Source organism: Cygnus olor, chromosome 1 (genome assembly GCF_009769625.2).
Source record: "Cygnus olor isolate bCygOlo1 chromosome 1, bCygOlo1.pri.v2, whole genome shotgun sequence".
In the NCBI taxonomy this organism is placed as follows: Eukaryota; Metazoa; Chordata; class Aves; order Anseriformes; family Anatidae; genus Cygnus; species Cygnus olor.
In genome coordinates, this window is record NC_049169.1 from 100335429 (window position 1) to 100363420 (window position 27992).

A 27992-nucleotide genomic window follows, 5' to 3' on the forward strand; every position below is an offset into this window, starting at 1 on the left:
CAAACTACTTTCTTTGCATATATTCTTTTACTCACATCAGCCCAAAGCATCCTCCCCCACTCCCAATGTGGAACATTGGAGGAATACGTCAGGGTTGTTATGCACTGCTTGTTTTGCTAAAATGGTATGGTGTGGTATGGAGATGGTATTTTTTAGCTTTGACTGGTATTTCAGAGCCCTCTCAAGCTTTAGTCAGGCAGCGGACCTAGACACAATATGCACAAGATGAAGAAAGCTTTCAAAACTTATTTTATTCTCATGCATTTACTGACACAGGCAGAATCCACGTGCAACTTGCAGAAGTCCGGAAACATTCTCCACCATCTCTCAGAAGTAGGTCAGAGGATCATCTCTGGTTTTGCCAGTTTGAAAACTGACAAGGCTGGGACCTTGGTTTTCATGAGGAAGGGCTTGGAACACCCTTAAGTGGACATAGCCAGTATCAGAATCTTGGACCTAGAAACCAGAACAGTGGGAGAATGAGGATCATGTGTGGAACTAAAAGGTGCTCTTATATACTTGGCAGGACATCTTCTCTCAGCAGCTTAAGTTTAGGCATATCTTCACTTCAGTGACTCTTAGCCCAAGTCTGGATGGTAACTGGTGGCAGAAACTACATGGAGAACTCTATGTCTCTATGTATTAGAGGTTGTAATAAAACAAGTTTAAAAAAAACACAACATCAGACAGATGTTAATGGAAAATGAGGACTTCTTGGGAAGAAACAAAAGGAGAAAGGTTTTGATGGCATCCTATTTAGTTCATCGAGATCCTTGTCCATTGGCTTGAAACCTGTCTTCCCCTCCAGAAAGCCCTCACAAAGATTTCCTACAAAGTTGTGCAGAATTTCCTACATACAGAGCCAAATACAACAGGTGCTTAACTCTTATTGTGTGAGGTCTATAGTATTAAAGGAAAGTTTAATGCCTTAGGATCTTAAGAGGTCTTTACACGCGTTCTGGTAACTGCAGTGCTGCACCATGTTTGTCTTTGTCTGGATTACATCTCAGCTGTAAATTTGTTGGTAAAATATTAGCGATGTGGAAAATTCCCAAGTATAAAAGAATGACTCTTGCAACAGAGCTCATTCCAGCTAATGCTAAATTGAAGAAGTGTTTCCTGTCACTTGCAAAATTGGGAAAGACATCATCAGTCACCAGTACTATAAATGTGTTTATTAAGTTTGATTACATATCAGTCTTAATTTCTGAGTAGCTTGGTCATGAGGCTTAGCATGGACAGCAGGCAAGTACTTTACACATGTGATTGCCTAGGTCAGCAATAAGCACTAAGGGAAGAAATGCAACTGGGCGTGACTTCTGGCTCTACCTCTGCAGCAGATGACACAGAACCAAAAGGGTCAACACACGTGCTTGCATGCAAAACTAGTTAGAAGAATCTGGAATGCTCGCATTAAATTAAACAGTTGACTAACTCTCCAACAGATGCTCAGGCTGGCCTCAAATTAATCATTTTAAACACTACTGGAGGACACAGAAGGAATATGAAATCCGCTGCTTTGCCTTGAAAGGCAACAGGGGAGCACAGTTACAGCTAGTTTAGATAATTTGCGCTGATAAGGCTATCCACTGTCTTCAACTAAGATGATCTTACAAAAGTTATCATTCACATCTGAAGAAGCACAGTGAATGTTAAGCTTTTATACTTCTATTCGAGTAGTGACAGAGGAATTTTATAAGCAGCTACAGATAGTGTTGATTCTTGCTAGTCACATCAGGTTTTCTACATGTGCTTCCCTTTCCTGCTATAAGCCACTATGCAAGTCACCTATATTGTTTGACTACAAAGTAATCCCTCTTATAAAACAGACAAACCTTAATGAAGTAGTTTGTTCCAGCAACCACCTGAGTCTTATATACTATGGCTCGAAAGATGCCATATGTTCTGTTTTCCCTGCTTTCAAATTGTGGCTTCACCTGAAAAAGGAAAAAGAAAAATAGTTGGCAGATTCATATTTAGGCTTTTCCTTCCCATCTACCACTCCAATTTTCAGATTTCTAAACACACACCTGTAATGAAATAAACCCAGAACCATCTAAATAATTCAATTTACAACTAAATCTCCAGCCTTCTTTCCTATTTCAAGTGTTGCCTCCAGCATTCTTTAAAATCATATTAGAACTAATGGTTTTTTTTTCCTAAAAGCTGCCCATCTAAAGTGTTTCCTGCCAAAAACCAACAACAGACCTGCATAAACATCATCAGTTCTTCACTACATAGCAGTTGCAGATAGTGTAGTTTCAAAAGAAAAAATACTCTGTGCTGAAAGCATTTACCCGCTCAGTTCAGGTAGATGCATTTATGTGCAGTATCCAGGTTAAGCCCTGTGGATCTTAAAATATACACAGTTAAAACATTTACAGACTTTTCATATACATATTGAAAGGATGAAGGAAAGGACAAAGGAAAGGACGGAGGAAAGGACATAACTGTTTATCCTGAAACAAAGTGTAGGGAAAGCTTTAAGTTCATTACCCATCACATTGATACAGCCCTCTGAGGCAAAATATTCCGACAATTATAAGGCTGAAGGGGCAGGGAAGTTGCAGGGGGACAGCTGTGAGCAGTGGTGGAAGTCTGTCCAGGTGTCTAAGGCATCACAATTTATGTACCAGTGATTGTTTTACTATAGTCATTTGCATCCAATGATACAAATTCCCAGCAGAAAGGCAGCCACTGCAAAAGTAACCAGAAAACTTATTTCTGTCATCTAGAAAGCAAAAGCTATCTTTTGCAGGCTGGGTAACAGCCTCTCCTCAGCACATGACACACGTTAATGGCTTGATGCACGGAAGATGCATTCCAGAAGTCGGGCAGACCAGTGCATAATCACTCAGCAGCCTGCTCAGGCAGTCCCTGGTAGGAGCTCAGCACTTCTCACCACCAAGCTGTTTCACACACGTTCACAGAACAAATCACCCTTCCCAGCACACCCACCTACAACTCTCTGCCACTCCCATTCCTTCCTACCAAGCAGGTCCCAAAGAGTGCCCTGGTAACATCCAGATCAACTGTTATCAGTCAGAAATTATCCAATACCTTCAATTCATCATATTGAGGCTTCTCATACTCTCTCACTGTTATCATTTACTGAAGTAACTGCTAAGGGCCTTTTGATGTTCATCCAGACTAACAAGGCAGGTTCCATATGGCTTCAATTTCCAACCCTCTTCCAGCTGGCTGGGTCTGGGGGCTTCTAAGGTGCAAAAGTTAACTGTGGCATCTTTAGGTACACTTAATTCCTCTCTCAAGACAAAAGAAAGTCAGCTCTTCCCCTCCCCAGGTTTATGATCTCGCCTGGCCTCTGACCACTATTTCCACACTTGTCATTTATGGACAGAGCATTCAGTAAATTCAGGTGGGCAAGCAGACAGCTTCTTAACCCACAAGCGGAAAAATACAACATTTCTAAGCCCTTATTTAACAGCTCCTTAAACCCCAAACATTCCTCAGCTTTAGGTGATAGCTATAAAATAAGGAGACTGGATAAAGAGCATTCCCCAACTCACTAAGGTTTAGAGCACAAACGAGGCAAAAGGTGTAAGTAAATAATCATGTAGTCTCAAGAGCTGACAGACCTTGAACAAATATAGTTATCTATATGGTATATAAGATACCGAGTTATGCAGATGCATAACTTCACTCAAATCATATCAATTGCTCCTCCTCTTAGCAGATCATAAAATTGTATAGAATTGCATCATTAAAGGGTGACACTTACCTGGCCAGAAGCACAGGAGGGCTGCCCCACCATAAGGTTTGCCTTCACAAGAATATTTTCCTTACAGAACTATATCAAAGGCTCTGCATCGGGGCATGAGCTTTTTCGAAGACAAACAGCCAGCAAAGGGGAGGGCTGAGAGGAGCACCAGGGACACCCCCCTCTCACCCTCAACAGAAGGCAGAAATTTCACCTTGCAGAAAATTAAGAGCGAAGAATAATTTGCTTTCATTTTCCTGAAGTTACTGAGAATAGAAGAGCACCAAAAATTAGATCAGTCCTCTTCTGAAATCAAACCGAATACCACTATATTCACATTTCAGATTCTGTATTTGTCCGGGACTTTGTGAACATTAGCACAGATTGAAATGGACTTTTACATTTTAAGGTGCATTTGTTGCCCACTGACCACCAGGCACCAAGGTTTCATACTTGCTGTGCACTGCAATACGGTAGGATTTTGATCACCCATAGCACAGCCCAGCATTAAAAACACAGCTCGATATCTGGTATGCTATGGTGTTCTAGCACCATTCGAAGAAGGCCTTTACACATTTAACACACTCATTGGTCAAACCTCACAGCCTTCAGCTGGCTGGAGACATTGCCCTCCCTGTCTTACACGTGAAGAAACCACAATTGCAAATACACAAAGGTACCACAAACCCTGGCATCATTCTATGGTCTTCAGCAGTCTGTGGTCTCTCCGTGGGTAAAAAGGAGTTTGTGATCTATGCAAGTGCGGCTTGTTAAACCACATCTGTCAGCATAGGAGGAACAGTAATACTGCTCCTGAGCAATTAAATCCATGTCCCACAGACAAATTTAGATAACCCTTTCCCTTCCTGTTCTGCAAACTATCTCCCCTCTGACTAGCCTGTTAACACCATCCACCAGCACATACACCTACTCTCCCCCATGTATATGTACAACTGACAGCCTCAGTCTGCCTGTTTTACAAGGATCTCCTGGTTGCAATGCCTCTCCGCATAAACAACCTAGCTCACCTTAGTCTGGCTCCATCATTGCCTGCTGTTAGCCTACAAGCTCACAGGAAACACGAAACAGTGCTGGTGGAAATGCTGTCCACCATGGCACAGCAAAGGTGAGCTTGGAGTCCTGCACACACAGGAGTGTGCAGCAGTATCAGACAACATCTTCAGCCCCACTACTTCTTCCATCTGTTTCCTCAAGTAGGGCATAAATTATAGTTTGTACAGGTGCCAAAGAAGGAAGAGCTCATCCCTTCAGAGTTGCAAGGGTGAAGGGGATTGCTAGGATGGCTTGGAACACCAGATGGGAGGTATGAAAGGAGCTTTCCCATGCCACGTTGTCCCCCTCCTGCTCCTCAAGATGTGCTCTGTGTCTTTTTGAATTGCTGCACCACAAAGGATTAGAGCATCTCCAGAGGTGTTGTCAACACTTGTGCTTCCAGGAAGGTACCACTCACTGCCTGTAACTAACCACTTTGGCAACTTAGAAGAAGTTTGGCAACTGGTCTCACCCTGTTCGGCTTGTGCCAAGCTCACCTTGCCCTGCTGGCTCACCAACAGCCCCTGCTTCACAGCTGTTAACTCTAGAAAGCACTAGATGCCAGGAGAGAACATGCTATTTAGCTATGCCGTGTCCTGCATATAATTTTTTCGTGCATACACTGCACATGGTTTGTCCTATCCACATACTTCAGTGAGGAATTAATTTTATCAGGTACAATCTTCTCCCTTCAAATATATCGACCTCAGTGCTGGCACAATAGAGTTGGTCTTTTAACTATACGCAAAGATTAAGTGAAGGTAGCCAGTACTATGCCTGCCGATGGACAAGGATGAAAGAGAAAAGTGATTTGTTTTTATCTTACTTGCACAGTGCCTACACAGAACACTGAGAAAAATACTTACTGACAAAGGCATTTTCAGCTTCTTCAGTTTAAACACTCAGTATCACCACCTGGTCTCCCAGCCTTGGCAAAAGATTCACCCTTCACACAGACTTTATCTTTAGATAGGTTGCAACTCACCTGGTCAACAATATGCTGGATTTCTGGAGTAGCAGGCTTAGTTTCAGATAAGCCCCCAGGTACCATAGTGGCAGGTAACATCTCTGAAATGATGGGTGGTTCTGAGGAGGGAAGTCCAGAGTAGTCTGAGAAGAGTCACCAGGCACCTCGTATATATACACATACACATGTCATGGAATCATATGACTTTTAACACATGGAACCTACCACTACCAAACTGGAGGAGGAGAGAAATACTGAGAGCAGGGGCAGAAAGCCATGTAAAGCACTAATGATATTAATAGTAAATGTAAAGAGCACATTAAAATCTTACGTGTATAAAGGCTCCATGTCAGTAAGAAAAGTAAACTACATTCTCCAGCCATCCATACCTTAAGACAGTTGGTTAGGGCTGAAACTGGAACCTCTTGTCTCCCCACCCACATGCAGGTGACTAGTCTGTACACTCAGGAAATGCATTAAAGCCACACCCAGCATTTCCCAACACATTTAATATCAGAAGAAAGCGTTCAGTAATTTCCTTAGTGCAGGTCCCGATCTACTTGAAATTGTATTGTCTCAATATCCTTCCAGGTGGGAAAGAGGAACAGATTTTGTTTTACATGCAGTGACTTTACTTACTTCTGCCTGACCAGAAAGGTGTAGAGGCAAAATTCAGACGGGAAAAAATTTAGTCCTAGGCTCAGGTAAGTACTGCAAGTTAGTTAATTCTGTTCCTTTCCTATCAAACCTGTAGTTAGTTGCATTCAGACAATCAAGATAAAGATTCAATGATGTAGTACCATTTATGCTTTTCTTGAAACTCCAGTGTCAGTTTCCTGCTTATTGACCTCCTCACAGATAACAAGTGATGCAACAGACTGCAAACATGTACTTCATATCTAACTTCAAGACCTGTCCTTGGTACAAAGAGCTTGAGATTGAGAAACTAGGACTGACAGGACTAAATTCAACGGTATACAGATGAAGATAGGAGCATGTTACAGATAAGGATGTTGCAGAATTCCCCAAAACTGTTATGTGAGTGGATGAAAGCCATATGAGGAAAAACAGCTGTCCTGCTGCATCTTCCTGAACAAAGTGAAAATTGCTTGCAGTTCTTGGGAATAAAGGGAGTGGCAGGTGTTAAAAATGGAAGTTTTCCATTTTCTCTCAATTCATCACACCAGATGAGGAGACCCTCACAGCCCCGTTCATGGAGGGAATGACAATTCAAGCCAATGAGTTCAACCTCTTTCATCTCTACAAGACATTGCTGATTCACTCAAACACTGATTGTCTTCCACCACATTCCTACCACGTGTCTTACTCACACAGCAAGACAGATAAGCTAACTAACTGGGAGAGCCAGCTCACCATACTGAGGCCACAAGTCACAGAGTACATCCGATAACAGCACAGCACCAGGGCTAAACAAAGCCATTTTATAAATTTCTCCACTCACCGGGATGCAGATCTCACTAATGCCCTTGGAAGGTATTTTGATACGGTTCCCAAAGCAACACCACTCCTCTGGAGAACTCTTGCTTCTGATTAGTAAGAAATGCACCAAGTACAAAGACAAGAAGAGTTACGTTATAACCTCAGGAAGACTGTAGGAGTGAAACTAAAGAGATTAATGTTGTGTGGAAGTCATTCACTGGACTCCACATTTCTGGGTTTGATGGGTTTTGACTTCAAAAATTTTGTCTCAGAATGCAGTGATACATTTAACATTGGAATGCAGAGCTCTCTTGCACACGTAGCTCATGAAGTCATTTTGAAATGCTGACATCTCAGAAACTTGTTAATCAGCGGCAACAGGCTATCCAAGGCAATCTAAACCTCTCTCCATTAAGCTTTAGATGTAATGAAACAACATTTGGAATGCTGCCTTGAAAAAAACAGCCATCCTCATTACATCTCTTGCAGAACATTGACAACCTTGACCGAGTCTCCATTTTAGCATGTGGGACACGTTTGATGTTACATACCATTCCTGCCCGTGCTCAGCATTCGCACAGACTGCAGTTTTTCTTCACGTAAATGTTCTGCTGTAAGCTTTGAGAATCTGTGCTGGAAGAATAGCACTACTGTTCTATATAGCTTTAAAGCTGAGTAGCGCCTTCTACTTATTCAGCTAATGGAAAAAAATCTTTGCAGCTTGTACACCACTACTCTCTGGTTCTGTGTAAGCAATTTTAAGTAGTAAACAGAAGCTGCAGTCAATAAAAGTATCAGTACAGTAACAACAACAACAACAAAAGAATCCAAATCCTAGGATTAGGTATTTATGAGTAATTTCAAAATAGAAATGAAGCCATTTTCATAGAAATGATTGGGACATCTACGGGAGTAGGTCAGTCTTGTGGTTGCACAGTGATAAGACATGACTAATCTTGACTGGATGAAATGACACATGGTCTCCACCAAATTTCATCAGCTGTGAAAGGAAAGCAGTCCTCCATCTGCTGACTGAGGATCTAGTCGGCATCAACACAGGAACACTAGCCTCAACATTTAACATGCTACTCTGCCAAAAAAGGGTTTCCCCTCCTGATACCAATCCTGAATTCAAAAGATTTCCGACACCATACATCAACTTGAAAGATGAACAGAAACTTCAACTTCATCAGCAGAAAGTTATTTATCGCTTATTGTTAAAATCAACCCAGCCTGTGGTGAGCCTATGGTACAAGTTAGGAGCGTCTTCTCAAGCTCCTTCAAAATAACCAAGTTCTACCCTTAGAAATTTTCCATAAAGTAATTAGCTATTTCACCAGTCTTGAGTTCTTAAAGGCTAGAGAAGATAGCAGCACTGAATGCCAGAACATATGCTTCTCTTTATTTCACAAAAGGAGATAAGAATTAAGCGCTTGAGAGGGCTTTCTAAGCAACCTGGATCTGCACATCTACATTCACCATTTCCAAGCAATGGAGAAGCCTCAGTAGAGGGGCAAGCTACCTGCACGAGATCTAGACTCAGCCAGGATATCAGCTGAGCTTCTCATTAAAGTGATTTTACTTGCAGAAACCAAGTTTGAACCAGGAACGGGATGAAATCCAGGTATTTGTTGGCTCCAGTATTTGATCAAGAGGCCCAGTAATTTTGTGACTATGTCAATGGCAAAGTCGAAAGAGGATTCAATCACAGACTAAGCATGATCCCATGAAAAGGGGTCACTAGACACACAGAGTATTTTATCTGCACTTGTTTAGCACGGCCCACAGCTCACACCAGTACCGCCTCTATTCCACCACAAAACATCCCACCTCACAGACAGCAAGTGTGCACTTGCAGCCCAGAAAGCCAACCGTATCCTGGGCTGCATCAAAAGAAGTGTGGCCAGCAAGTTGAGGAAGGTGATTCTCCCCCTCTGCTCTGCTCTCGTGAGACCCCACCTGGAGCACTGCCTTCAGCTCTGGGGCCTCCAGCACAAGAAGACAAGGACCTGTTAGAACATGTCCAGGGGAGGACCACAAAGATGATCAAGGGCCTGGAGCACCTCTCCTACGAAAACAGGCTGAGGGAGTTGGGGTTGTTTGGCCTGGAGAAAAGGCTCTGGGGAGAACTCATAGCAACTTTCCAGTACCTAAAGGGGGCCTACAAGAAAGCTGGGGAGGGACTTTTTGTCAGGGAGTGTAGTGATGGGACAAGCAGTAATGGCTTTAAACAAAAAGAGGGTAGATTTACATTAGATATAAGGGGAAAATTCTTTATTACAAGGGTGATGAGACACTGGAACAGGATGCCCAGAGAATCTGTGGATGCCTCATCCCTGGAGGTGTTCAAGACCAGGCTGGATGGGGCTTTGGGCAACCTGGTCTCATGGGAGGTGTCCCTGCCCATGGCAGAGGGGTTCGAATTAGATAATCTTTAAGGTGCCTTCCAACCCAAACCATTCTATGATTCTATGACAGATCTTAAATATCAAAAGATAGTAAAGCTTTTTTCTCCTTTCCCATGCCCCAAAGCATGACATGCAATTCCAGTTACTCACCTTAGTGTTCCACTAAGCTCAAGAGCAAGATTCAAACAGCCTCTGATCCACATCATTTGCCATACACTGTAAGAGATAGCCCTCTGCACTCAGAGCAGACCAAATAAGAGTAATTCAACTTTTTAGTACAACCCTTTGTATGTAACAAGCTGTAAACAACTGAAGAGTGCCAAACAGGGACTTAGAAATCTTCTTAGGGTTCAGAACTTTTTCCATATACAGGCTTATATAGATCTACTTGCTTAGCTTTATATTCTTATAAAAAAATTGCATTAGTGTTTTTTTTTTCCCATAGATCTCTCCCAGTTAATGCTAAGCTGCACTACCACAAAAACAAACAAACAAACAACACCCCCACCCCGTCCCCCTCAAAAAAAAGACCTGCAAATGTATAACATCCATACAGGTCACTTTTCACAGCATCTGCTTAGCTGAAGAAGTTCTCACACAACAGTTGAGCAGACATCTGGATGAATAAAGGAAGACAGTGATTAATTCCCATTACAATCTCAAGTTTCCACTGAAATACAACATAAGCTTAATTATTTCAGAGATATTGATGCTACCTTATACACACTGGCAGAAATTTGTATCATACAACTGGCTTAAAAGGACTGCAGTTGTAGACCCAGACCATGGAGAGAACAAATATTTTAGGCACTTACATTAGACACCAGCTTTAGAGCAGCAACTTTGACATTAATACTAACTACTCTCAGTATTTGATTAACAGACCATCTCCTGTGGAAATTAGGTTACTGGCAACTCAGCCGACAGTTCTGAGAAGTACTTGACTTCCACTTTGTTTTAATATTAAAGAATAAACACTTATTCTAAACACTTAATATTAAAGAATAAACAAATAAGAATTTATCAGTGTAATGGCAAACTTTTTTTCCCCTGCTTTCAGACTTGCAGAAAAACAATGAATACTTCAAGAGGAAAATGAGAGCTTCAATCAGAGTAAAGTTCTGCTTAGTGCAGTTGCAGTACCGGGGCGGGGGGAGAAAAAAAGTGTTTTGAAATTAGGATTTACATCCTTAAAGAATTAAAATAGATTTCTACCTCGTTCTCAAAGAAAAGTGTGACTAAATGACACCACCTAAAAACCAAAGGTCACCATATAGTCTAAGGATCTCTACTGGACAAATGACTATGGAGAAAACACTGCAAAGATCTTTGCAGTTTTCAGTGACACAAGGACATTCCTCTAGCTACTTCCTACTTGCCATATATGCAAAGCTCTTAAGAACATGAGAGTACGCAGTCATTTCAGTGGTGCAACTAAATTCCAAAGTGTTTGCAAGATGATGCCTGTATTTTTAAGGCTCTGATCAATGTCTTTTTGAAGTATTATTACTCTAACAGAAACAGCTGGTAACCAAGCAGACCATTTGACTTGTCAGTCAGAGTTAGTAAAAAAAAAAAAAAACAAAAAAAACCTAAAGATATAATTACAGCAATTTCACTTTAGTCACATTTTTCCAGTTTTAAATGATGCTTTCTTTGCTGTATTACTGCAGGGGTGTTATATTTAAAGCTTTCTAAATACAATACAAAAAGCAGATTCAACTGTATCAGGTATGCACAGCTATTTTCTCTAGATATAATTCACCTACAGAATTAATTTTTCAGAAAAAGGGGTGGAACACGGACAACAGAGTTAACTGTCTCCTTCCTAAATGCTGTTCAAATACATATTTTCATTTCCAACACAAAGTAGTTTTAATCAACATCACATTCCAGATTTAAAGAAAAATCCAGAGCATGGTAACAAAGGTGAAACAGCAGCTGCAACATGCTGCCTGTCAGCACTGGGGAAACCATGGGAAAGTTGTATCCACAGGCAGGGTTTGAATCAGTGTTGCTAGTGTTGAGTATTTCAAAACAAGGCTGGCAGCTTCTTACTTTGACGGGTGCTGAACCTATGGTTGCTTATCGTTCTGCAATGTTTATTTCCTTTTGAATTTTTGCACCATGTTCAATGATTGTTTACCAAGCACCAGTTCTGGGAAAACCCTGTCCACACTGCTCAGAGCTGCTTTTTTTTTTTTTTTTTTTTAAACAAACAAAAGCCCAACACTTTCTTCCCCTCTTGGGCTCCTGAAGCTTGAAAAGTTTAAGAAAGATACCACTTTCACATTCCATTTGAAAATTATTTTAATACTATAAAACTCATTTGTTCACATATTTTGTACAAAAGATGAGTTGTTTTCTCTTAATTAGAGGAGAATTATTTAAATTGAGATTCCAGCTAGAGTAGGTCCAAAACAAAACAGGACTGGGTTCTCCTGGCTCTGGAGGGTCCCAATTCAGCTCGCCCAAGGTCTCTTTCCAGTTTGGCTCTCATGGTTATGGACCACCTTGATGGGAAGTACTTAATATCATTGACTCTTTGGAGGCTTGTAATGAATTCGGCAACGTTCATTAAATACCTGAGACACCAAAACAGAAAAGCAAAAGTGAGTAAGTCCATGTCTATGGGATGATCTGATCTTCAGAGCTAGTTCAGGCAACTGTCTCCTCCTGTAGCTCCCACCTTGAGGTGCCCAGCCCTGCTGTACCAATAAATGGTACTTACCAAGGCATCTGTCTCCATTCACTTTCTCTCCTGGCTTTACTGAATCCAAAGCTTGCAGCCTGGTGCTGAGGGACTGACTGCACAGCACTAACAGTATTCTCCCTCAGATAGGGCAGTCTTATAATCCTGGTGGTCTGTCACTATCAAAGATGCTGAAGTTTTTGGTTGATTGGTTGCTTGGTGGGAGGTTTTGTTGTTGCTGTTTTAAAGAGGGAGGGAAAAGACCAGTGGAAGGATCCTGACCAGCTGTGTTAAGTTCACTGTGGCATTAAAACTGGGACATCACACTCTTCTCTTTCCTGAGCAAACACACTTTACATTGTTGCAACAGCTAAAAAGAGGTGCAAGTATGTGTTCTTGGAAGCCATGGTCCTGCTTTTAGTTATTTAACTGGGGGTGCTGATGTTGCCAGCATTCCCTCAGAAAGGGCAGGCTGCTCTCGCCGTGTTCACTTTAGGCACCTTCTCTGGGTAAAATTTAGCACACAGAACTAGAACCTGAAGATCGTTTTGATTTAGCTCAAACTTGCAGACCTCATCAAACAGCCTGCTTAACCTGACGTGGGCCAGTAATTAACGTATGGCAGCTTGAATCAAAAGCACAACACACACAGGCTCACACCAAAGTTACTGGTGCTGTTTTCAGGGGATTTAGTTATTTAAAGTTTTGGCGCCAAGCTTTGCCCAGCGCACGTCCTGAAGTGTAACACGAGCTCCACCTAGCACCAAGCTGAGGCACTGGTGGTTATTAGGTCCACCAGCAGGACTCCCACAACAGTATATTTTGCCAGGGTATCCAGGTACTTTTCAGATCCAAATGCCTTTGATGTTCGGGATGTCAAGTTTTGTGAAGTCTCCCTTAGGCTTCACATGCAAAGTGACTGGTCTTGTCATCTTGGGGAACTTATGTATCACTTTATGTAAAATGGTAAGATTTAAACTTTATCTTCCTAGAATTGTCTACTTTTGCATCTGATCTCCTTGTTCAGCACCAATGGCAACTTCAACAAAAGTGAGGTATGCAGCATGCCTTAATTATGCATTTATTCCTAACAATTTTTAAGTAATCTTTGACTTACCACCAAATTTGGTTTACTTTAAGAAAGACACATATTACAAACCAATTCGCCTTACAGAAAACATGGAAGTTGTGATATAATTTCTTTCACATGCACACACAGCCTGTCCCATTACATTACCACATGCAATGGACAGCTCTGGAAGAGTTAAGAGTGTGTAAAGATCCAAAATCAACTAAATGATAGAAGGAAACAGTAGAAATCAGCAGTCACAAAAATTTCCCATTCAGAAGCATTTTAATACTAGGAAGATTGTTCCACTTTATCCAAGTCATTTAACATGCATATGTCTGAAAGAGTACTGCAAATACACTCTAAACCACTGTAAGGCTGGCTCTCTCACATCAAACACCATACCAAAAAAAAAAGAAAAACACACCTCAGTTTCCAGCTTGCTATCATGCAAACTTTGAAAGCATCATTGTCAGTGCCTCTGAAGCCCATGGAACACCAATATTGCGAACTTACTAACACCACCTCCTACTTTTAGTATCATCTACCCACAGATCTCAGTGTGTTACTCAGTCCAATTAATTCCTATAGTCTACCTGAAGTACTATCTTTTTTTCAGACAGAAAAAACTGTCCAAGATACCTTAAAATTCATGCTGCTATGTAAAAGTTTGATTTTGCTGTCTTTTATGTATTAATACAAAACACTTTGCTGATAAACTCTCTTGTAAAGGTGATATAGAGAGAGTAATGCAAATGTCTTATTTTAGAAGCCAATTCACCCCATGCCCTTTTAAAATAAAACTGACAGTAGTGTTGCCATGAAATGTTTGCCATTGGTGGCCTGTAACATGTTGTTACAGATATGGCATTTCTGAGTTTTATCCAAGTTGGCTCTAAATTCATTAAAAAAGAGAATAATTAAGGGCATGATTAGCTTTTCCCAGTCAGTACTAACTGGGAAACCCTTTAAACACTTAATTTGAAGTGAAATGCTGCAGCAAGAGAATACACAGGGAGTACTCCACAGTCCCTCCTCCCCACTAAACCAGCCACATTTCTTTCCTTCATAGTGCATCTGAGAAGTTTTGGTCTCTGCATCTAGAAATGGGAAAATGACTGAGCACTTTCCCTACTTTCCCCAGCACTGCCCTCACCTATTTCTAGTTAACCTCCTAAGGCATCAGTCCCACACCTGCAGTGCAGGACAGTTCAAACCCAAGGCAAAGAACCACAACACTTTGGTAAATGACTGAGTACCTTCCAACTTCTGTCGTTTACCACTTCTTCAACGTTCAGCTCCGACTGCATCAATTTCAACTGCAGAATAGACAAAGAAACAGGTTATTGTCAAAATGGCTCCCTGCAGCCTTCAGTATTCGCTACCCTTGCAACTTCCTTGACAAAATCCCAGTACCAGGTGTGCATCCCCTCCAATGGTACGAACTGAAGGTAGTTATCCTGGAAGTCTGGTCTCTCCATTCAGCCAATGCTTTGGGTTCTCTAGAGTTGTCCATAAGAGGTATTGTGAAGGCAGACTTGCAATGCAAGCCTTGCAGAAGTAACTACTGGTTACTAGTTCTTCATTCTCAAATATTGCCCATCAAGATTTGCCAGCAATTAGCTGATTAACCTTCATGGCTTCACCGACAAAAATAACTACGCCAAATTCAAGCACTCAGCACAGGAAATGGTAGTGCTAGGGTTAGTTTTGCAGCCTTGAGTTCTCATTCCTCCACACATGCATTATTAGAGTCATAGGACAGCTGGCAGCAAAACCATGACAGAAATCAAATTCTTGATTTAGGGTTAAGATCACAAAGACATCTACTCTGTGCGCTGACCAAGAAAAGGGTCTACAAGAACAGATCATATATGTTCATGTTCTCTGAACCATTTACTATGGTACGTGATCACAGCAGGATGAATCAGATTTACAGAGATGCAAGAGCTCTGGCAAGAAATGCCACAATAAGCAGTTCTTGAGCACTCACTCAATCCATGAGAAATTTTTTTTTCACCTCTGTTAGTAACTCCAAGGAGCACATGTGACAGCTGAGTTCAGATGACCTGTGGGAATTTGACCCTGCCACAAGTTCGAGAAGCAACAGTAGAGGACTAAAAGCCCAACTACCGTTTATGCCTATGTTTAGGATTTATTTTTGCTGGAGTTTTAGACTCTAGAGTGAATAAGTTTTAAATATGTGGCTCCAGTTAGAGAGTTGGTGAACAGATACAAACCAAGAGAGCAATTACATTTTAAAAAAACTCCAAGTAGGATGTCCAGACACACACAGCTTATACTGGTGTTGGATGAGCTTTTACCTACTCAACAGGACTCCAAACTGTTTGAAATAATAACCCAGCATTAACAGGGTCGCTAGATGACCAGCATTAGTCTTTATAACATAACTGCTCAGAAGATCTTTAGCATTTCAAAGAAGGGTTTTTCCTGCTGGAATACATGAATAGGTTTACAATTGTCAGCATTGTCACATAACTCATCTTTGACACCAAGCCTCAGCAAAACTACTATTTCAGCCTGTTGCTTAGGGTTGCAGAACCAAAAAGCAATGCAATCAGTATTGCAATCAGTTAATCAACAAGGCTATACAGGTGTGTTTATTTGTTAAGTTTGTGTTTTTCTCTCTCCTCCTAAAAACATACTCCAATATTTTTAGCAGGCCCCACTAATTCACTTCATAAAGCTAATACTTGTTAAGCTGTATGTTTTGAACTTCCAGAATTAATTTGGTTGGCTATTTTATGACACTTCATACAAGAGAACTAAGATGATACCAAATTAATACAATAATCAAATGATATTTTTATGTAAGTGGTCTGAAAGAATTGACTGCTAGAGCCACACAACTCCAAGGTTTTTTTTAAGCAGTGACCCAGAAGAAGTAATTTTGTATAAAGTCCTCCAATTTGTACTATTAACAGTATGAGAAAAGTATAAAGAAAAAAGAACAGATCCGTATTTCAAACAAATACACATTCAAAATGAATAATCTTAATTGTAGGATGCATTCTGTCAAGAGAGCTTATTTGAGTTGTTCCAGGAAAAAAAAAAAACAAAAAAACAAGCTCATGGAGAAGGAAAAGAAAAAGGTGGAAATAGGGAAGAAACCACTCTCAAAATCAAGTGCAAATCTGAGGTCATCTGATCAAAGGATTTCTGGGATGTTTCCAAATGACAGATTGCTTTTAACATTTGAAATCACATCCAGTTATTAAACATTATCATTGAGATTCTCCTATTGGTTTCAGTGGTAGGTTCTGGGCTCAGTAACTAAGTGATTTAAAGAACTGACTCTGAAAAAAACCTTATAGAAAATATTAAGCTATCATTCCATTTTTCCAAAACTAATATGGATGCTTATTAGAAGTTCTGTAAGTTAGGCTTGAAGGACAAAACCACTTGCCTGCCATTTGGTTCTTTAAATCTGAGCTCACAACAGAGCACTTCTCTGAGAGCACGTCAAACAGTTCACTCAGTGTCTGGGAAAATCAGATGCTGGTTTGTGAACCCCTGAACTCAAGTCATCTCCCCAGGAAGCTCTGCACTCACAACTGCATCAGCATTCAACTACTCTGCAAAAGACCACTTCTTTCCACTTCTGACAGTCCATCTAATTCACCTCTGGTGAATTACACTTTCCATGCGGAGGCCATAAGGTTGAGAAGGTTTGCACATTAAAACTCCTTATGCAAACCCAGAAGTCACTCTCACACCATAAAAGCTAAACACTAAACAACAAAAAAAAAATGCTTAAGTGGAATTCAAGGTTGTCTGGCAGCTCCTCGCAGAGGACAGGAACTCCATTTAATACACGGAGTAAGAATAATGCTTCTCAGGGTGATGTTGAATAGGGACAGCTTTAAGTCTGTGTAACTGTGTGGTGCAAAAGACAAACATGAAAGACATTTCATTATCTTCTAGTGTTTGCATCTTGGCACACATCCACCATTTGCAGACAGACTACTTTTCACAAAATCTCAAAAAAGGCAAAAGGAACCTCCAGACATTTTGAAGAGAATAAACAAGCCCCAGTTAAGTTGTACACTAAGTGGCGCTAGTCAGTGAAAGTTAAGAGTCCACTCTGGAAAAGCATGCATGTATTACCATGCCTTTGTGTAACAGAATCTCCAAAAACGTTCAATTTACAGGATAAAAGCAGTTCTGTTCTGAGTGCCAGGGAAAACACCACTCACAAACCCAGCTGACAAGAACCCAGGACAACACCACTTAAGTCAGGACCCCCTTTGGGTTCTCTCCATCACGGAGATCTTTCCATTTGGGAAAGACACCCTCTGACTTCTAAGTGACCTCAAAAAATCTCCACCACTCACCTTTGTCTGCTCTTTCCTGAGTTGCTTTAATAATGCTACGTCATCTTGTGCCTTTTCCCTCTCTTCTCTGAGAGTTTTCACTACACTGGAAGTCTGAGCGATGCAGTTTTTGATGATTCTCTCTCTGCTGGTGTGAGCTTCCATCAGCTAAGTGGGGATGAGATAAAGTCACAACAACTAGGTCAACTACCCAAGGAAAAAGAAAAAAAAGCTCTGAGTTACAAATTTAAGAGACTTTCTGAAGTTAAGGCATTGCTATGCCTGCAGAACTCCCTTTGACTCTATAATCTACATGGAAGCAATGTTGCTTTGAGCAGTAATTACCGACATGAACTGATGGTAAAAGTCAAAGATACAAGATAAGAGTCTTTGAGTACCACAAAAGTGCTCCAGCACCCATTTTTAAAAGAAAGTGGGCTGTCTGCAGTACACCTCAAAGGATCGGTATTGCAAGACAAGCCAAGTCCACAACATGGCTTAAAAGTGAAGTAGCTTTTGCATGCGTGTGGTTTAGCTATATAGAGAAGTCAGGTGTGACATTACGAATACATAAAGCATGATATATAAAGAATCTTTTCCTTAGAAATTGAGATGCGCTGCTTTAGCGGCCACCGCACTGAGTAAAACTTCAGAAAATGAGTTGAAGTTAAAGAAATAGACACTTACAGACTGGTAGAGCTCTTTACATGTCTGGCTGGCATCGATTTTCCCTACGAAGGAAGCTGTTGGAATTGTAGTGTTTAACTCGTGGACAATTCTGTCATCAATCGTCCTCATCACTCTGAGCAACTCCTGCATTAAATAAATAAAAAAATAAATGTTTATCTCTCAGAGAAAAAGAAAAACACACAGGGAAGCCGCGGCCTCTGCGGTCCGGAGAACGAAGGGCAGGCGGGCGCCCCTCAGAGCGGCCCAGCGGCCTGCTGCGCCCCCTGCCTGCTGGCACGGCCGGGGGCTGCCGCCGGGAGACCCGAGCGAGGGCCGGGAAGCCGAGGGGCAGCCCAGGGCCTCCCGCCTCAGGCGACAGCCACACATCGCGACGGCCCCCGGCGGGGAGAGGAGGCCCCGGTCCCCGTCCCCCGCCCCGCTCTCGCTACCTGGAACTCGGCGAAGTCCTCACAGCTCGCCGCTCTGCTGGGCGCCGCCATATTGGAAAGGCCGAAGGCGCGGCGGCAGCCAACCGGGCGGCGAGGGCGGGACGAGGCGGGTGGAGCGGGGGCAGGGGCGGCACCGGGCGGCAGTCCCACCGCGGGGACGGGGGCGGGTAGCGGGGGGGGTGACATTGAGGGGCCCCACGCCGCGCTGCGGGCTGCGGGCAGCGCCATGTGGGGCCGCGCCGGTGAGTGCCCGGCCCCGGCCGGGCCCCGGAGCCGGGATGGGGTCCGGGGGGGTCTGCGGGGCCGGGAGGGAGCGCAGCGGGGCCGGGCGGCCGCGGTGGGTGCCCTGACGCGCACGGTGCGCGCTGAAGCTTGAAGCCCGGGGGCCTCCGAGCTGGCTTAAAAAGTAAAAGGGGGGGGTGGGGGAGGTTCGTGCCTTTTTATTTTTAATTTTCTCCTCTGAAAACCTTGGGAATGGTTTGGTTTTGAGGGTGTCTTTTTTTTTTTTCTATAGTTGAGAAGTTTTCCAGCATAAAGAATATTAAAAATATATATATATATATAAATTTACTACCCTTTTATCTTCCAAAAATTCATTTTTTCGTCAGAAATTTTTCATCAAATGATAAACAGAAAGGTCTTTCAATTAAAATAGCACGTTTTCATATATAAGGCGCCTCGTCTCCTGACGCACCACCAAGCAGTATCTCAGCACTGCGAGGTCCGGCTTATGTCTTGGTAACCCTCTATCAAAAGACCCGTCTAGGATGAGACAAGGATGTGACTTCTAGGATGTGACAAAGCTGTCAAAATCCTGGCGTACGGTCCTTGAAAGAGCACTGCCCGAAGTATACCTGATGTGCAGGAATAGATAAGTGCCTTGAAGTGGTGATACATTAGTAGCACGTCTTAGAAATTGCTTGTAGGCTATTATCTGTCAGTCCGGTTTTTCTACATGCGCTTAACAGGTAAGCTTCAGCGATGGTTTATGGAGTTGTCTTTAATTTCTTTCTTAGATTCTGCTGCAGCCTAAACCTGCAGTTTCTTGCACAGTATTAGGTTTGTACCCACTGTTTTTATTTCTTATTTTCTCCTGGAGGTGGGGAGGAGAAACAGCCTCCTACTTATCTTCCAGTGTTCTCACTCTCTAATATTCAGAGTTAGATTTAACTCCTTTGCTTCTTCTGCTTTCTCTTCCAGACAGGGCTGTTAAACTGCTGGAAAGAAACATTCCCTCAATTCTGAGGTTGACTAGAGGAGTAGATCTGAATATAAACAGAAGGCTTTGCAGCAAACCCCTCAAGGAAAGTCCACCTCAGCCAAGAAGTAAGTTTCTGATAAAGATCATGCCACATTTCGTGCTTTGAAATATTTAGGTACTCAGGCTGCAGTCATCTGAACAGGCATTTTGCAGACATGTATACCAATATCTCTGATTTTGTGAGAGGGAATTCTAATCTTTAGACTGAAAAACTGAATGTTAAAATTAGCAGTGAGATCTTGTTTTTTAACAAAGCCAGGGGACAATATTTTGTCTTGTGACAATAACACAGCTTTTGCTTTGTAGCAGGTCATTAGTATTGTATTTGATGTACAGCCCTGCACTCTGAGGCTCTTATCTGTGCTCTAGAACAGACTGTTCAGCCCCAATATAAACTGTCGGTGTTTAGGAATATTATACTAGCTAAAATGCTTTTGCAATTTTCCATAGTAGAACCAGCTCCAGCTGTTCACAAACTTGAACATGCCCTGCAGGAGAGAGTCGGTCTTGATCATTGGCTTAGTTCGTATTTAAAGGTGAGATTGGTCAGGTAAAGCTGGGGTGTTGAGACATTTTGTAACTGATTAGAGCACGGTTTTGGTACTGTAATCAGACTCCTCTATAACTGTTTCCCTACTTGGCCTGTTGATGCTAGATAAAAGCAGCATACAGATGTGAAGCATTTTGCATACATCTGTGTTAAAAAAATAAAATCAGTAACTCAGCTGTACTAGGTAAGACCAAAGGTCTGTTTAACAGTGTCACTCTCCAGTAGTGGCCAGTGAAGGAGGGCCCTTACATTTTTGTGAGGACTAACAGGAACGGTGATTAATAGCAAGGCTCTAAGAAGGAATATAGAAACAGGGCAAACATAGTGTTTCTTCCCTAGACTGCTGTCCCAGAGCTGGAGTCTTTGTTTAATGGTCCTTGTTGGATTTTACTTTCATAAATTTTCCCAGTATCTTGAAGCTGTATCTATTTTTGGCATCCACAGCCTCTGTGAAGGAGTTCCTCGGCTGAACTGTGCTTTGAGAAAATAAGTACAGGCTTGTATTTGTTTCTGAGCCTGGTATGCGCTGTTTTCCTCCAGACGGTCACTGCAATCTGGCGATTCTGGCGCCCTCTGTTGTGATGAAGGGGCCTTCAGTTAGTGCTTTTCCAGGCTGCAGGATCTCAGTCTATTACAGTGTTTCTTATATGGTGGCCATTCCATAGCTGTGACCACACTTGCGAATTTTCTCTGTGCCCATTCTAGCTGGACTGTTTTTGAGATGAGGGATCAGCGTTTTACAAGCTTTTCAAAATGCTGGAGTCATGTTTTTTACACAGTGGCATAATAAAGCTTTTTTGTTGGTCTGTGTTCATTTCCTAGTCAGTGCTAATAATGCCTTTTGCCTTTCTGTTACTGAACTTTTCCTGAAACCTCTGAGAAACCCCAAGGACTTACTTTGCAGCAATAATGGTTAGGTTAGAGTTTGTCCTTTGTATGTGAACTGGAATTGCTTCTTACTTACATAAATGGGAGGGATTTTCACTGGATTTCATTGAGTTGGGATTCTGAAGTCCTGCAGATCTTCACCCCTAGCCATCTTCTTACTAACACAGTGTTGTCAGCAAACTATGTATCCACACTACTTCCTAGGTCATTTATGAATCCACTAAGCAACATACATCCATGAAGAACACATCCCATTGTTGTTTTAATGCTTATTTTTGCACTTTGTATGCTAGATTTTAATGTTATGTATAGAAAAACTGTCCTGTTTTATTCTAAATATTTTGTATTTGGAGGTTGAAAGACTGAACTGAAAATTAAGGATCTGATCTTTGCTTATGGTCATTCGGTTGTTAATATCTCCAAATAAGATAAAATCCTACAGTCCATGGAAAGCTTATAATACTCTTATGCTATGGTGCAGCATATTGGCTTTTCTGTAGCAGTTTCATTTCATTTCATTTCTTTAAACTAATTTAAATGTAGTAGAAAACTATATCACAGCAGCTTAGGAAGCATAGATGATGGAGCAGGTTCCATAAGTTTAGAGTTGTAAATATTCAGAGCTTGCCTTGGGCAAGATTTGGCTTTCCTAACATGGCCTAAGCTTAATCCATATTTAGAAGTTCATTAATCTGACTGTGATAAATTTTTGTTCTGTAACCTACTCTAGTAATTGTACTTCATTGCTCAACCTAACTGGTTTATTACAGCTGCGGCAATTCAACTTTTCTGACTTTCTATTTTTTTGTGGATTTTTTTGTTTGTTTACCTTATTTTATTTTAGGTCGGTCTGCTTTAAGGGTACCTGGACACAAGCCTACAGACTGGGAGAAAAAATGTTTGTTGTGGGCAGGCCATTTCAAAAAACCAGAGGATATACCAGAGACTGTCTCGTAAGTGCCAGTTTTGAAGCTGTTAGAGAAGCAGCATTTTCACAGGAATATATTACTTGAATGCAATTCGTAAATACCTTTTCTTAACAGGAATGGGTTTCCACAGCTGAAAATTCTTATGCTGCTGTGACTGTTGTATCACCTTGTAGATAAGATTATATGACCTGGGGAACTATTTTGATATACATGCATTTGGATTTTTCTGAAGGGATGGCCAGCACCTATCGGTTGTTTCATTAGAAAAACAACACATTTCAATTAATTTTTATTCTTCCAATCAAAAAAGCTTTTTGCAAATATTGGTGCGAGCTTTCCATAGCGTTTTTCTTAATATGTCAAAGCCTAATGCATGAAATTTTCATGATATAGCCATAAAATAATTAAAACGCATTTAAAATATTTGTTAATGAATATCTGGAGGGCAGAGGCCAACTTTCTTTACTCTTGGGGTTTAAACTAACAAATAGTGGAAAGGTTCCCTAACGAAAATAAAATAGTCAAAATTTCCCCATTGCTGGTGAAATCTGAATGCGAATGCTTTGTCCTGTGTGAGATGTAGAAAATAAAATTGGATGTTCTATTTTGCCTACCTAAACTGAAGATCAAAGTTTAAAAAATAAAATAAAATGCAATTATTAGTTTAAAAAAACATTTCTGGTGTTAGTATAGTTATCTCTTAGAATACGCTTGTAATGTTTATATATATATTTATTCAAAAGATTCGGTCAATCTTGTATTACTTAGGTGAGCAAATTATGTAGCTCCTGTCTAAAGATATTCTGTTGGATGCATGGTGTAGGAATTGAAAATACACCCACGTATCTAAGCTTTTTATAAGTGTATCACAATGGATAAAATTGTTGAAAATTAATTATTCAATTTTGGTTTGGATCATTTTTCTTGAAATTGAATTTTAAATACATAGTCTTAAATTATTAAAACATTAAATTATGTCAGTTCCTATATTTTTGCATACAAAATACTTGTTATGAGTGTTTTTAAGAAAACAGTTATCAGACTGAGTGAAGCCATTGACTGTGCATCTAAAATCATGCTTTATTGAAAGGACAAACCAACTTCTGATAAAAGCTGATCATTTTTGCAAGTGCATAGGTTGAATTAGTGGTTTTGTTTAGAGAAATAGTTCAGCCAAAGTTGAAAAGACAATTAAGAACTATAAAAACACAAAAGCTTGTTTTCTTTCTCTAAACCGCGAAGTTTGGGTTGCAAGGGCATGTGATACAACCATCTCTTGCAAGTTATGCTCATCAAAAGTAAATAATTTATTAAACAAAATAAATGCTAATCTTAGCCACTGAATTAATTTTTAAGTGAAAATTGCATTCAGATAACAACTTTTTCCTCTTGTATAGTCTAGCACACACAAGGTAACTCAAAAATAAAAACTAATAGTTTTTAAATCTGTGCATTTCAGCTTAAGTGCAGCCAAGAGCCAAAGTTGTTCATCACAAATTATTTGCAAAAACAAATAACCTGGAAGCTAAATTATTAGCTTGATGCTAGATTGACATGTTCTCTACGATTAGAAATTTTCTCGGATCAGTACTATGAAATGGTGATCAATGACTCTCGCATTCCTCTTCAAAAGACCAGAATGTTTTTTTTTTTTTTTTTTTTTTTTTTTTTTTTAAGTTCTCAGGTCCTATGTGATATACCATGCTGAACCATCGCGGATCCCTTGTTGTCTTTTTCCTCCAAGTATAAGGGTCAAAATGTGATATGATTACATATTTACTGGTGTTTGTGTAAAATATTGGTCTCCCAGTTCTGTTAAATTTATTATCCATGTTAGGCTTAGGCATATAATTACCTCGTGATGCATTTTTGTGCCATTATGTTGATGCTTTTCCAGTCTCCTGTAATTTTATAATATACCAAATTTAAACAATGAGAATGTTAGACTTTCTCAACAAGAAGAGTCAACTGCTCTAAATTCTGCAAGGAGCGTTAAATATATAGGACTAAGTCACTGGAAAACACATCTGGAAACGTTACATTTCATTGGCTCATCCTGCATTGGTGTTCCTTACATGAACGTCATATCTGCAGTATTTGAGATGCAGTTTGGTAGAATGATCTTCAGTACAGCTGAAAGACTTTAATAACTGATATTTTTCTTGTGGAGGACTTCTGTCTTCTAAAAGATAACCATAGACAAGGCAACAGGTTTCCTAAAGGAGCGATACAGCTACTGGTACGTCTGGATAAGCGTGCTGAAATACAGAAAAGATTTAAAGGAGTTACCTGTCCAAAATCAATGTTGGAAAGCTTACAGTCCTCTATGCCTCTGCAGTTTCCTAGGAAAACAGATTACTTTAAGTCTGTTTCACCTAGCAGAAGGGAAATCATAACCACTGGTCTTCTACCAAGTCCTATCCAGAATTTCTAGGAGTATTGTGTTTAGCAGCCAGTGTGAAGTCTAAAAATAGCATTATCAAATGCTGTAGTAGAGGAAGCCTTCTTTGGGAAGTAGATGGTACCATAAATGAAAGCATTTTGAACCTCAAGCAAAAAGAACTGCTAAGTTGTGATGATATTTCCCTCTATCCAAGAAGCTCAAACTGTTAAATAACGTATTTTATTCCTTCTGACAAATGTTTTTTACCGTGCTTCTGCTATTGAGGGAACATGCATATTTTACAGTGCTAAAATACACTGAAGTTCTAGTATGGATACGCATACTTTCTGTCTCCACAGACTTTAGAAAGTGGTAGTATTAGTAAACTAGTATTAGTAAAAGCATCCCTCTCTTTTTCCTGTCCTCCCTGTAGGGAATATACATACTTAAATACTGCAGCCTTCTTTCCCTTGCATTCTCTAACGATTTACTATTTTAAAATATTGGGTTTGTTCCCAGCTTTGAGAAAGTCCTATGTTACCATGATTTTGTATATCCCAAAGTAGCTAGGAATCAGATGTTCCCATTCTTGTAAAACCTTTTTAAAATTTATTTTTCTTTTTTTTGTGGAAAGAGCCAAGTACTGTTAGCATTATACACAGAGAGCATACCTAGATTATACAGGTAGAACACCAGGAGAAATCAAACAACTAGCCAATGGTTTATTTGGGTCTCCAGTAATGAGTCTGTTCTTTTATTATTATTTCTTGAGGATTGAAGCAATCAGAGCAGCACAGACCACACTGCGTGTGAAGGTCAGCTATGTAATGATTGCCTTGACTATACTGGGATGCATAGCGATGGTGATTAGAGGGAAGCAGGTAAGCACAGATTTTTGGCTGGTGAGCGCAAATGGATCTTGATATAAACTCATTTGGATTGTTTGTACTGTTTGTCCTTCTCATTCCCTAACCCTCACTAATTAATTCCCAAGTCAGAAAAGGGTGATGTCACTGTTAAGACCATATAAGCAAAAATAGTCTTTCCCCCTCCACCCCTCAGTGCAATACTTAATCTTATCTTGTACTGGTTTAATTCCTCAGTTTTGCTGACAGGCTGCAAGAACTTGAAAGGAAAGAACATCTTCTGTTCTGTCAGTCTGGTAGTCAGGTAAATGCTCCTTGGGCCTATAGGATCCATACACAGTTCATTGTGTGGATCTATTACAAACACCTCTCTACACACTGCAATGCTTAAAAAAAATCAATGTAATGGAAACAGCAGATGGGTGTATTTCTTCACACACAGACTGAGAAATCTCAAAATCTTTTTTAAACAGTGGGGAGGTGGTCAGCAGTAATTCTGTGCCCTTTAATTGTAGTAGAAAAGTCTCTATTGTGGATGGAACTAATTTTTGAAAAAAACCCAACAGTTCATATTATAGAAAAGTTCCCCCATCCTGTAGCTGCTGAGCGTCCTTCACTTATATAATTTGTCATATCTAAGTTCAACCTGTGGCAGAACTAGGTCTGTGATTTAATTTGCATAATTTGAGGTGAGGAAGTGTAAAGTTTAAGCTTCCGATTGAAGGACGGGTTAGTCATGCTTTAATTTTGTACTTTTTAAAACATAATTGGTAAACTATTAACTTCCTGTTATTTTTATAAACAAATTAGCACTTTTTGCACACTGAAGTCAAGTCTCAGCATCATTAGTCTCAAAGTCAAGGAACTTGAATATAGTCTGTGCAGCTTATTGTAATATAGCTCTGAGGGGAAAAAAAGCACAGGACTAACAGAAACACAGTCCACTACATTCTTTTAAGAATTACTAGAAGCTGAAAACCCTGAGCTTCTTAAAGCATCTATACAGGCAGAACCTTACTGTATGCTGCCTTTCTCTGCAGCCATTCTTCTGATTACCATGTTCCCATCTTCTTTTTATTGACAACTAAGTTACTAGCGAAACTTTATTAACTGAGTCTTAGTTAATAAAGCACTGCAAATTATTTAAGTGTCAAGTAGCATTTTTACTTGTCAGCATTTGCCTATCAAAATGAAAAGGATGCATCACTCTGAAATCAGTGGAAAGGTTTCTCTTTTGCCTTAGCAGAAGAAATCAATGACTGATAATTCCCAGAACATTTTCCTCTTAGGTTTATATAATATGAATGCAAACAGCGGAAGAGGAGAGCTGCTTTGGGACCCTTGTTTTCACAGCAGCTGGAATCTATTTAACTTCTGATTTTTTTCCAGTGTCTCTGACTTCTGATGACCAGAGATTAATATTAAATACTGACTAGAAGCCAGAATACATCTGCTAGTGCCATTAACAGAAGGGCTTAATTTATTCCCAGAGAAATAATAAATTTAAACTAATCTCTAGATGCTGTATTTTAACCTTCTCTCTTCCTGTCACTAAAGCTGACAGAACTGTGCCTTAGTAGGCCTCGGTAGTTCTCTGTGATAGGCCAGATACTTTGAAAACAATTAATTCAAATTTCCTCTCTGTGGTACTTTCAGTGATACCTTCTGCTCTTTGTCATATGTTGTAGGCTATAAAAAGGCATGAAACGCTTACAAGCATAAACTTGGAGAAGAAAGCTCAATGGAAAGAAGAAGCTACTCAGAGTACATCTGCTAAACCGTAGAGGAAGAAATGAAGAAACCAAGGATGGGGGAAGAAAAGCCTGAAGTCCTCCTCAGCACTGGGAGGAGGATATAGTCACATCTTTCTTGTAGGTTCTGTACTCTTGTGTATAAGAATGAATACCTGTGATCATTAAAAACAGAAACATCTGTTTTTCTTCCTGGTACCTTCCCCTTTCCCCAAAACTCTCTTCTTCAAGCCATGTAATTTTATTTCCTTCATTAACTTAAAGTCATAACTCCAGTCATCCACTATCTCTACTACAGGTCCCTTTAAAAAGAGTGGTGCTATACGTATTCTGTATTGTTACAGGCTGCCCAATTTTTTCTGTATGTTCTTTGTGTAAGAGAGAACAATTATTAAGGAAGTCCTTGAGTCAGGAATCATTACATGACTGCATTAACATGGTCAAAATGTTCAGAAGTTGTTAGAAAGTCTGCTTACTTACTGTTCCAGGTCCAGTATATTCTGGCTATCTCTGTATAGGTCAAGGATTACTTGTCTTCTTTTGCTAAGAAGAGGAAAGGGAG

The 27992-nt window shown here is 40.5% G+C and overlaps 3 protein-coding genes and 1 long non-coding RNA gene across 4 annotated transcripts; 2 read left to right on the forward strand and 2 right to left on the reverse strand.

The window, feature by feature from the left end:
• Positions 1–231: 231 nt before the first annotated feature.
• Positions 232–9070, reverse strand: LOC121077478 (cystatin-A-like). Its single transcript, XM_040572749.1, has 4 exons — positions 7204–9070; positions 5760–5860; positions 1836–1937; positions 232–456 (listed from the first exon to the last, which is right to left on the reverse strand). The coding sequence occupies exons 2-4, from the start codon at positions 5838–5840 to the stop codon at positions 328–330; spliced, it is 312 nt and encodes a 103-aa protein (XP_040428683.1). The 5' UTR covers positions 5841–5860; positions 7204–9070; the 3' UTR covers positions 232–327.
• Positions 1837–15583, forward strand: LOC121077638. The gene is made up of 3 exons (XR_005824210.1): positions 1837–6019; positions 10702–10707; positions 15572–15583. It is a non-coding gene; the product is annotated as an uncharacterized LOC121077638 (long non-coding RNA).
• Positions 11887–20130, reverse strand: MIX23 (mitochondrial matrix import factor 23). The gene is made up of 6 exons (XM_040572734.1): positions 20003–20130; positions 18803–19044; positions 18372–18497; positions 17706–17852; positions 14610–14669; positions 11887–12174 (listed from the first exon to the last, which is right to left on the reverse strand). Exons 1-6 carry the CDS (start codon positions 20031–20033, stop codon positions 12124–12126), a joined length of 657 nt encoding a protein of 218 aa, XP_040428668.1. The 5' UTR covers positions 20034–20130; the 3' UTR covers positions 11887–12123.
• FAM162A (family with sequence similarity 162 member A) lies at positions 18916–27611 on the forward strand. The gene is made up of 5 exons (XM_040572744.1): positions 18916–19044; positions 20003–20128; positions 22346–22454; positions 25586–25694; positions 27368–27611. The coding sequence occupies exons 1-5, from the start codon at positions 19029–19031 to the stop codon at positions 27461–27463; spliced, it is 456 nt and encodes a 151-aa protein (XP_040428678.1). The 5' UTR covers positions 18916–19028; the 3' UTR covers positions 27464–27611.
• Positions 27612–27992: the final 381 nt, after the last annotated feature.